Source organism: Acipenser ruthenus, chromosome 31, assembly GCF_902713425.1.
Source record: "Acipenser ruthenus chromosome 31, fAciRut3.2 maternal haplotype, whole genome shotgun sequence".
Lineage (NCBI taxonomy): Eukaryota > Metazoa > Chordata > Actinopteri > Acipenseriformes > Acipenseridae > Acipenser > Acipenser ruthenus.
The window spans coordinates 5,280,750-5,292,897 of record NC_081219.1 but is presented as its reverse complement, the minus strand read 5'-3'; the positions used below and the strand labels follow the sequence as shown (position 1 = coordinate 5,292,897).

Genomic DNA, 12,148 nt, shown 5'->3' with positions numbered 1-12,148 from the left:
TTGTTTTGTTTAGAAGTCGTGACTCGTTTATATGTTTATATGTGTGGCAGCACAACCTCCTGTGGTTATAAGAGTGTCCTCTCTTGCACTCTGTTTGTGATCAAACATACAGTACTCGTCTTCCCTTCACCTTGCAGAGTGAGTCACAATGAAGAGACAAGTAGAAAAAATGCTATCAGAAATGATAACGGTGTTTTAATAGCACCACTGACAATTCTAAAACTGTAGAGGTTGTTCTATTGTTAGAAGAATGGTTACATTAAAAAACAAAAACAAACACTGATAGCGAGTAAGAACCAGTCTGCTTGATTGCTCAACAGTCTGCTAAATTCCACACAAGTCTTCTAATACAAGCAGACAACTATCTGAGTATGCAGAGAGACGAGAGCAGATGAACTCCTGGAATGTCACTGATGGGTATCAGAAACGGCAATCCTTTGACCATGCTTCATCCATCAAGTCGTCGTGCTGATATCCAGGTACCGAGTGTTGTCAGTTTGGTATATCTGTGTGGGGTTGAATCAGATCCAAGCTGCTTATAATGTTATCTAGGAGCTGAGTAGAGGAGATGTGCCGCTTGACCTCCGTAAAGGCTCTTCCCGGGTTACAGACAACACTCCCTCTCTTCTCTAATGTCCTTCGATGGTACAATACATGCTTCTTAGTTTAAAAATGCTCATTTCCACTCCCTCTAAGCAGCTCAGTGATCTTAGTATGTGCTTACTTAGAACACACAGCATTAAGCAACTGTATGTGCTGAAGCAGCAGTGACAAGCACACAGAGTTGTTTGCTCTCCTGAGCTTGTTCTTCATTTGTTTGTTTGCTTTTGTCATTTTGCACTACTGAAAATAAGCAGCACATGGCTAATTTGAATGTTAGTTTTTACTAAACTAATGTGCAGTCATTGAGCTGTTGCAGATGTAAATCTAGAATGTTTGTATTGCATAATTTGTAGACAAACAACACGTAGCCCAAATTCTGCTGCAAGTTCCTTTGTGAGCACTTTACATAAATATATTAATAGCTTAAATATATTAATCTGTTCCATCACTGTTTCAAATACATGGACTCTGAAAATTAAAGGCAAACATGCTCCCTTATCAAATCAACATCAATGGCATTGCAATGGTTTTATACAAAACACTTTTGCATACATTTTTTAAATATAAAAATAAATAAAAACAAGGGCTCAGAACCAGAGGGGCGTAAGTGACATTTTTGACAAATGGCATATTATATATCAAATTAAAGCTCTTGATGAGAGCTATCTGGTGCCAAAAGGAATCACAAACTGCATTGAATAAAGTGAGAAAGTAATAAAGCCACAACTGCAAAATCTAGGTAAACTTAGTGCCAGGAGGGCGTAACTAGCACACTTACACCCTCTTGGCACTGAGTGTTGCATTATGGGATGGCTGAGTGACAGCAGATGAGTCAAAATGACTGAGAAAAGCTGTAAAGTTTTGTGTATGGGGTCCCGAGTGGCGCATCCAGTAAAAGCACTCGCTAGAGTGCAGGATGCGCTCTATAGTCTGGACGTCGCGAGTTCGAATCCAGGCTATTCCACAGCCGACCGTGGACGGGAGCTCCCAGGGGGCGGCGCTCAATTGGTCGGCCAGGGTGTCCTCGGCTCACCGCGCACCAGCGACCCCTGTAGTCTGTCCGGGCGCCTGCAGGCTTACCTGTAAGCTGCCCAAGAGCTGCGTTGTCCTCCGACGCTGTAGCTCTTGGGTGGCTGTATGGTCACTCCACTGGCTCCCGATCACCGCTCGCATCCAGTTCAAGACTCTTGTACTTGCCTACAGATGCCTTTACCAGACTGCACCCAGCTACCTCCAGACCCTCATCTCTCCCTATACCCCCACTCGACCTCTCCGCTCCACCTGCACTAGAAGACTGGCTCTACCTCCTCTACGCTCCCCTGCCTCCAGAGCCCGCTCCTTCTCCACCCTCGCTCCGCAGTGGTGGAATGACCTTCCCACAGATGTCAGGACTGCCCAGTCCCTGACCACATTCCGGAGCCTCCTTAAGACTCACCTCTTCAGACACCACCTGTAGAACTCCTGTTTTTCCCCTGAGACACTATCACCCTTCCTTAAATGCGCTTTACTTGCTCTTATCTGCCCCCTATTTTACTGCATTTAATCCTGTACTTCAGAGTACTGTAATCTGCAAAGTGTTTAATCTGTAGTATTTTGTAATTAATCATATCCTGATGTAACTATCACTGTCACTGTTATCTGCTGTATTATTGAATTGTGGTTTGTCACACTTGTACTTGCTTGAACCAAAGTCATTGTATTTATCTTGCTCTTAATTGTATTATTACTTGTACTGTGATACTTGAAATGTATTTGCTTACGATTGTAAGTCGCCCTGGATAAGGGCGTCTCCTAAGAAATAAAGAAATAAATAATAATAATAATAATAATAATAATAATAATAATAATAATAATGGTGAGTCCGCAGTGTGAATAAAAGTGGTCGGCTGATGCCACACGCTTCAGAGGACAGAGGTAGCGGTGAGCAGAGCCTAAAAATAATTGGACATATCAAATTGGGAGAAAATAATAAAAATAACTGGCAACGACTACATTTATAAAAAAAATAAAAAATAAAAAAATAAAGCTTTGTGTAAAACAGTACCTAACTTTTGTGGATATTTAACTCAGTAAATTGAGGATTCAAGCAATGAATTCACTACAGAATAAAAACCAGATCATGTAAATTGTAGAAAATCTTGTAAATTATATTTGACTGTATTTTTTAAATATAATTTATGAAATATGACAGTATATGTAAACATTTATATTTTAAGATACATATTGATTTATTCATTGTTATTAAATTGAAGAAACACAAGTCTGGTATAGAACTAGTGAAGAAACCCACACTTCTCTGCAGTGGGTATTCATCTCAGTGTTATTATGGAAAATCAAACTTTTAAGCAACATTTCTGGTGCTATTCTTACTTTTTGAAGTTTCAAATTCAAAAATATTTTAAACTCTTTCATTTTCTTAAATTATATTGATACTGTGCATGTACTATTAAATAGCAATTGAACACAAACAATCAAAATCTTATTATTGCTCTCCTGTAAAATTATGAAAATGTCACTTTCACCCCTCTGGTTCTAAGCCCTTGAAAAGGCAATAGTTTCCATTATGTACTGTGTTATGAGATTAAGAATATACATTTACACATTAATTGTGTAATGTCACAAAGCAGCCATACAATTTTCCAAATGTGTACATCCAACTGATTGACAATTTTCAGAATCATAGAAAAAAAAATTGCAAAGTATGTGCATCTACATGGCTTTATAGTAAAACTGTTGTATAAGAAGTCTGTATCATCCTACCAAAGACCCATTCAACTACCTTGATATGAGTAAAGAAATAACCCTAGTTATAAATAATGTACTGCTTGGTTTGACTTGGACGAACTCAAGCAGAAAATGGGGTAGTACTTGGTGCAATGTCTTCTGGCTTTAGCAGTATTACTTCAGAATTAGCACCATGTAGTACTTTTCTTAAAGGGATTCAGGTCCTGCAGACAGCAGTGGTGTAATAAACAGCTGAAAGGTGGCCTGTCTGGGAGAGGCAAGTAAATGTAATTCAGTGGGGCCCCTAGTAGTGGCATGATTCATGGGCCTCTGGATTTAACAGTGATTCATGTGCTTTTCATTTATACATCGCATTGTGAGCACACAGTTAGACAGCAAGTGTGGGACATGTGGCACATCTAAGCAGTTTGGAATTGAATGTGTTCTACTGTACTGTATACGATGCCCCTGCCTGTAATATTTATAAATTCTTCTTGAATACTAAAAGAGTAATGTACTTGATTGTACAGAGTTAACTCCAGTATGTAATATACTTCAAATTTCTGAAAGGAGAAAAATGCATGTTTCAGCTCCTTTTTAGAAACATTGAAAAGACTTCTAGTTTGAACTTCTAGTTTTCTTTTGGTATTCCTACATAAAACATGAATCTAACAACTGGTACATGCTGTAACAATGTCTCAAACACACAAGTTGTTTCTTTCTCATTTTGACATAACATGGAGTAAATTATAAACTGAAGAAGACTCTATAAAAATAGAATAGTAGACTAGTAGAATTCTTTAATTAACTCCTAATTTTTGAAAGAAGAAAAAAGCATGCTAATGTTACAAAATTAAAAACAAAACACATTTGGAGTCTTTAAGAGAACATGAAATATATAGCTTAGCTGTTTGATTCTAGTTTTGTAAAATGAACAGGTGTTTTACCTCTTATAAAAAATATAAGCTAATTAAAAACTGGAGCAAATGCTTTGAAATTATAACCCTAAATTCTTTAACAAACTTTTTGACTAGAAGCCTTCATTAGGACATTGATAAGTAAGAAATATGTGACTAAGAATATTACAATTTTTTTTTGTATTTTTACATCTAACAATTGAGTGTTTTTTGTTTTTTTATACTGACTATACTGTTAAATTCCTATTATTACTTTTATTACTGTTACATTACTGACTAGTTGACTTCATTTTCTGCGGGGCTCGCCATGTTAGTGTGAGGTCTTTGAATTTGCGCTTTTTACCTTGAGCAGCTCTGGAGCCTGCTTCTTCAGCTTCTCCATCTTCCACTCGTTCTCGCAGGGGTTGAGCGAGGCTGGAGGGGCGGTGCAGGAGCACTTGCAGTCAGACCCGGAGCTCACTGTCTCCACCGTGTAGAAGTCCTCCACACGCATGCTCCCATTCCTGACACGGCTGCAGGCATCCTTGCTCAGGGGCCTCATGATGCACTTGCAGCGGCAGTCCGAGCCTTCTGATGTCATCCGGACCTGGTCTGTGTCTCCAAACACCTGGTTCAAAAAGCAGCAAAAGAGGGTTAGAAAAGCCACAGCAAGGCCTGTCAGTTTGACTAATGTACAGATCATTCAGCTATCAAGACCGGTATCTCTGGCTACCTTGTTTTAAAATGGTCTTTGGTCATTCATCAAACAGTAATTAACACATGAATGTACCCTTATACAACTTTACTTAAATCCACAGGAAAGTTTAACTCCGAATACTATAGTTACTATAGCATGTTCAAGCAGAACCTGGCATGCTGAAAAAATTGCAGGCAGTCGGGTTTAAATCTCCATCTAATTGGCCTTGGCTGTACTCTGAAATCAGAAGAATTTGGCAGTAGAAATAAATGGCTTCAGGTTGAATTTCAAAGTTGTTTTCATTGCGTATTTTCAAGTGTTTTCTTTATCTATGTGAGCAAGGTGTAGTACCATTTGGAACACCAGTTTACCAGAACTGTCTGTGCTGTACTGCTGTTTGAGATCCAGACTGTCCCCAGCAGTACGATAAGACAATGATAAAGCTGCATATTTCTACACTCCATCCACTCATTTTCAAAGAGGCCTGTTGGTCAAGTTTGCAATACGAGGGCTTATGCTGTCATCAGTTCAAAGCAAGATTTAGTGACCCACGAAGAGCTAGCAAAGCACACATGTGGTTTTAATAACGCAGTACTGCAGTATATAACCACTATGTAGGCTTACAGGTACTGTGGTCATTTCAAATAACCCTGCTTAAAGACCTCGTCAGTACACAGGCTGCCCCGCAATAATGGTCTTTAAGGGGATGACAGTCCCTGGGATAAGGCAAGGACTGGGGTTGTACAGGTACTAAACTGAATATTCCAGGACTCCTTGGAAATACAATATCAATCTCAGTGGTTCTCAAAAAACATATATTTAATAATGACATACTGTGGCATGCGCTGTGGTACAACAGCCACATTCTCTGAGATTATTTATGTATTTTTATAATTGCATGACCACAAATTCAAGTGTTAGTTTAAAAACGGGGTGAGGGGGTTAAGATTAATGCATCCACAATACTCCTGTAATTCTACATGGTTCAGCAAACAGCCAGACCTGATAAAATATACACCCATTTAAAAAAAAGAACTCCTTCACAACCCAACCTTTTCAACTAGCTTATGCGTATTTCTAAATTGTTATTTTATGTCTGTTGAATAGGTGCCTTGTTTTATCTTATAAATCAAACAATCACAATGCTTTTATCAGGAACTTTCTTATTCACACTGGAAATGCAGGTACAGTGCATGGGAATCAAACCCCACAGTGGAGTTTACAACATTCCAGAGACACAATTCTATCCTTATTTCAAACAGCTGCGGTACTACGGATCTCGTTTGGCACATGTACTGTGCAAAGCATTCAGGGAGGGTGGAGCTCGTGACCTCCTGTCTGAACACTGATGAAATAGCCTCTGACATCATGAAGTTGTGTGCTTTCCAAGGCATGGGTACTGGTCTGGACTGCTCAAAAAGTGAAAAACATATTTTACAAGAGTAGATTCTTGCGGAGTATTTAAAGGCAGATTTATTTATTAGGTTCTGTGCCACGGGGAAGGTTTAACAGAAGCTGTTGGATCTGACAGTGCATGTCCTCTTGAGTAGTGTATGAATTCAGTGTAAAATGCCTGTGGTTTGCATTTCTATTATAGGGCTCTAGCCAGAACATGTTTCAATACATTTCTCTGTAGCAATGGATTAAGGTGCCAAACAATCTTGCAGCCATTCATCTTTCCTGGCTTCAAAGACATTATTGGAGTGCATCAAATGCGATTTCTGCAGACGGGATAACCGCTGAACTTTGTGATCTGCAATTGGAACTCATTAATTGGAGACTATACAGTGATTAAAGATGGGAAACATTTTCTATTTTTACATTTCCACTTAAGGTGCAATTAATTACTTGCCTTCCCTTCATAATGTGATCATTTATGTAACAAAATAATTCCAGTAAATCCTAGCTAATATGTATTACCAAACCTTTGTGGATCTCGTATTTACCTATATGAAAGATGCACACATTATGGTAAATGTGGATGTGATTTTTTTAAACAGTTTCTTTTTTTCATAGCAAATAGTGAACTAAAAATCCCCAAACACATTTCAATGCTGATTGTCCATGCTCTCTGTTCAGCATGCATACTGAAGTGTAGACAGTATGGTTGTGTGGCAAAGTGGTTGCTGATTATGTACAGGTGCAGAGGTGATGCAGTGCAGGAATAAACAGACAGAGATTTGTAATCTGGTATGGAAAAATATACGTTTTATTTTAGTTATAATCCAGGTCTGGTGACCAAATAATAAACTCTGGTTATACACAGCGATGCGTAAAACACGGAGAAAAGTAACAGGGATTGCATACCTAAACAATAAACACAGTATCTCTCCCACTATATACAACCGCGGTCACCAGTAGGGTGCGTGCTGTAGTGCTCGTGGTGGGTGATACAGTTTAAAGAGTGACAAATAGTGCAGTGCTGTTCCGGGTTCAGTGCTGGCCCTTAGCAACAGCTCCAGAACGTGTTAGCAGTCTATAAACACACAAGTAACAATTATAGACAAGACAAACAAACAAACACTCATGATACTCTTAATACACAGTGCACGGGTCCTTCCGGGTCTATTTCAAAACCAAAAGCGAAGGAAAAGATTTACAATTCTCCAGCCCCTTTTATGCGATTATGCATGACCCCTTGGTAAACGATTGCAGCTGACTCTATTGCCTGCAGCTGCTACCTCGTTTACCTTCCAGGTCAATACATTCCCGCACTGGAGTCTCATCTTTTTCTAGAATGACTGACTTCCCGACCCAGGGAATGAACGGTCGGGACAACCTGTCCAAAGCCTTTCCCTTTCGCTACTTAGTACCCTCACAGGTCGAGAGGGAGATTTACAACCAGAGATTTACAACCAGAACTCTTTATATTTCCATCACAGGTTGCTAGCAACCACTACTAAAAAGAAAACTACCTTAAGTTATTTTATAGATGCTATCTTTAAATTTCACATGGATCTATATGGTGCATAGAGTGAAGCTAATACAACCCACACAATAACTGCTTTAAAAGGAACAATAACCTTTTACTACTAATTCTACTTACCTAGTGTTAATTACAGGAGCAGTTATCACTAATTCCATCTGGAGACAATAGTCAATCCCCTTTATAAGTCTCCATAATTAAGAGATTCTGACAGCAAATACCCTAATTCTTGTAGGAATAGCAGTATGGCAACATGTCACACAAAGGCATTTGGGTTAAACCTCTTGTTTATGCACCTATTTGAAGATGCCAACCCCATTCTGCTTCAGGCCCCTTTCAACTTTCCAAATCAAACACCAGGGTTTGGTTTCTGGTAATTGGAAATGACATGCTAACAAATAAACCAGAGTGCTGTGGTTTTGATTTCCATTACATGAGAGTAGGTGTTAAAACTTCATGCTGATATTAGACTCAGCTCTCGCCAAGATAAACACCAACTTCTTTTACTGTAAACGAATGTGATCCATCTGCATTTCATTCCATCTGATGATGTAGATATCCATCTGAAGTGTAATGCTGGCTCCAGGGATCAGCCTAATTTCCCTCCCAGGTGCATCAGCACACACAACTGCTGCAATGCTGGCTCCAGGGATCAACCACAGTGCGGCCTCCCTAGCGCATCAGCATGACAACCGTCTGGATTGAGCTAAGTAGGGTACTTCTCTGGGGTCTTCAAGTGGGCACCTTCCATCCTTGGTGTTTCGTCGACTAGCCCACGACACCTTAAGAGGACTCGACAGTGATTCCGGCGTCCCAGCATCACCCCCCTCCTTCCCCCACTCAACTAAGCCCAGCTTACTTACCTTCCATCGATGTTGCTTTCTTTCTACAATGCTTGAGGTCCCCAACCAGAATCTTTTTGTCTCAACCAGAGCCAGCTGTTGCTCCTCTGTGCTGGTTCAGACAAGTTCTTCACTATGCATCGCAACTCTTGACCAGTGAATCTGATGTCTCTGAGAAACCGGGTTGTGGAGTGTGCCACAAATCCTTGACAACCCATAAGCAATGTCATTTCCAATCGAACCGTGGTGCACTTAAACTCTTTGGTTAGAGCTGAGACTGGCAGCTTCAATATCCCTTTACCATACAGTCCCACTCTGCTGAGGCAGCGTGGGACTTCTAACCATTCCCTGATGTATCAACTGATTAATGCTTCCAACTTATCTACTGTTGTCAAGGAAACTTCATACACAGTGAGTGGCCACAGAAGACTGAAAGCACCAGAGTTTAAGTTTGCGAGGTAAAGCACTGCTGTCTATGCACTTCAACCCTTGCACTGCTTGTTGTCTCACTTCTAGTTCCCTAAGACAGTCACTTACTTTAGTGTTTCTGGGCATTACTTTACATATGGCCAGCAGAAGTCAACTGAATATAATGGGATTAAGGAAACTCAAGCTTCAAACACGACAGGCCAAGCTCTGGTGAAATTATAGGCCCTATTTACAAAACCCTATCTTTTTAACCCTATCTGATTAATGTTTGGAATTCATTCATGTTTCTTTTCTGTCTTCACATATTCTTCTAGTGCCTACTACATGTAACATTTTTATGGTCTAGTTGAGCTCTAACAGAATGGGGAGGATGTGGCTCTTCTGGCTCTACCATCTCATGTGATGGTAGATTCAATGAAGTGGCACTTCAAGATGCTTGAGGTTGCAGGCAGATTTTCAGTGTTCAGAATATAAAACAGTCACAGCTCGCTATAATAATAATAAAAACTGCTCACCATTAAGTGCACACTTCCCTATCCACATAGGATTCTTGCGTGAATGCCAACATTTTGCAATGCATGTTTTCTATGGAATACAGGTTTACAACTGGGCAGCGAATATGGCTTAAAGAAATCACTGATTTCAGCATGCTGAAGCAGGGCCTCCAGTAGTCCTCTAGTTCCACGGCACCATTTTTTATAACCACGGTTGTTCTACTTTTTAGGCCATTGTCACCTTTTATACTTGTCAACATAATGGTGCAATGAAATATGAATTTATCAAAAACAAAACTGTTTCTCTCTTTGTCTCTCTCTCTCCCTTTCTCTGTATACTTATCTGAGAGCAACAGGGTGTGAAGACAGTCTAAAAACATCCAGTCTGGATTGGTAATATGTAGAGGCCTATAAAAATGTACAGCCAGGATGAAACTAAGCACTTTACCAGGGGCCCAGAAACCTTTAGACCAGAAATGGAATGCTAATATGAATAATGTTCCAAATAAGTCCATATCAGCCTGTTAAAGTGTACACATCTCACACCTGGTAGTACTGAACATTTTCTTTAAAAGAATACCTGCTGAGGCACATTCCCTAATGAATAACAGGTTCCCAGTTGAGCTAGATAGGGGAATAATAATCTGTTGACATTAAGTGGATCAGTTCCTTGTTTAAGGTAAGATTTTTGGGGGATTTTCAAAAAACAGTGTTATTGTATCAAGCTTGTGGTATAGTAATGAGAGCTTTAGTAGCAAGTGATTTTCAGACAAAATGTGTTAATTAAATCAGTCCATTAATGCTTTGATATTGAGTAGATGAGGTCATTAATGAACGCATTTCTCATTAAAAAGCTTAATTGGCGCAAGTCATCTACATCACTTCTTGTCTCAATGACCAGATAAGGGGAACTTGTTAATTAAAATGCATGAAAAATGAATGGAAGCATAATTCACTGTTATGGAAACTACTAGCGTACAGAGAGATGGCTCTCCCACCAGCGAGCAGCAAGAAAATGGAAATGAAAAATAATAGGAATATCTATTATGGCACAGGAGGGGTATCTAGAGTGTACAATACTGCAGATTCTAAGATGGTACCGGTGTCCCAGGAAATAAGTTGACCGGGAAATAAGTTGATCGCGTAAGCGCAGTAAGGCAAAAGTAGACAAAAGTAAGGCGGGGCTACAGTTTGATTAAAGGGGAGGTTCACTGCATGGCTTTTTATTTTTATCTGGCCGTTTTATTTACTAGACTGTGTATGTTGGTGTGTGTTCGTGCCACTGTCTTTTCATATGAACTTTAAAATGTGTGATCGACGACTGTTTCTATGGTAAACTGTATTAAACCTCTGTCTTTTTATGTTTCTATAACATCAATGTCAATCTGATGTAGTTTATGTGTGATCACAGAGATTTATTTATATTAAATTATTTTACACGTCAAAATGTCAATCTTTAATCGAAATTAAAATGTTTCCGTAATATAATGACATGCTGCATCCATAATATTATTAGCAGGGCAAGTCGTAGAGAGATACCGTATATATGTCCATATCTACGTGATTTTAAATCGTGATAATTCACTTTAATTCAATATACTGTATCTCTTTCTCGTTATATGTCTTATTGGTTGTTGCACTACAGGGATTTACCATTTTAAAATTATGCTGATATAGAGTAGCCTACATATACTGTATGATCTCTCTCACATCACAAAATCTTGGTTGGTATTGAACTACAGGTATTTACCACGGTTTAGCAAAGACATTAACTCTAGTCTTTAATTAATTAATGTATTGCTTCTTCCCAAACTTGTAATTGAAATACATGCACTATGATAACCAGTCTCCTGTTCGTTTCCTGTCCTAATTATACAAAGCACTGTATGTAAAAATTATTATTATTATTATTATTATTATTATTATTATTATTATTATTATTATTATTATTATTATTTATTTCTTAGCAGACGCCCTTATCCAGGGCGACTTACAATCGTAAGCAAAAACATTTCAAGTGTTACAATACAAGTAATATAATAAGAGCAAGAAATACAATAACTTTTGTTCAAAAATAAATGAAAGAGCAAATATAAAATAATAATACTGTATAAGCAACGTTTTTCAAGTACATTGTGTGATTGATGTGCACCGTGGCCTAGTTAGTAATCGCAGCATGGAGCTTAATTTTTTCCATGATTGAAACTCATGCTTTAACTTTTGGACAAATCGCTCGCATACCTGCTGTCCATACTGTAGTGCTTCCCAAAACAAAAACACCTCCAGAAATGCAAAATAACGTCAATACGCAACACATTTTGCTAGTTAACATTTGTTACACAAACAGAAATACACAATCAGAAATATACAATCATACAATTCATTTTAAATTATTTATTTGCTGCCAATATATATATTACAGCGATATTCACATTCCCTTATCTAGCGTAATTCTGTCGAATATATCCGATCTACATGTTAATGTAAATTATACGTACAAAAGCCATTTTAAATTATGCATTTTTGTTAGGCTAATA

At 38.6% G+C, this 12,148-nt stretch overlaps 1 protein-coding gene across 1 annotated transcript in view; it reads right to left on the bottom strand.

Annotated features, from left to right (window-relative positions):
- LOC117396760 (olfactomedin-like protein 2A) overlaps window positions 1–12,148 on the bottom strand; it is a 91,954-nt gene that overhangs the window by 34,291 nt on the left and 45,515 nt on the right. The window contains exon 2 of the mRNA XM_059005443.1: window positions 4,588–4,851. Coding sequence (XP_058861426.1) covers window positions 4,588–4,851 — 264 coding nt within the window. The remainder of the gene's footprint in view (window positions 1–4,587; window positions 4,852–12,148) is intronic.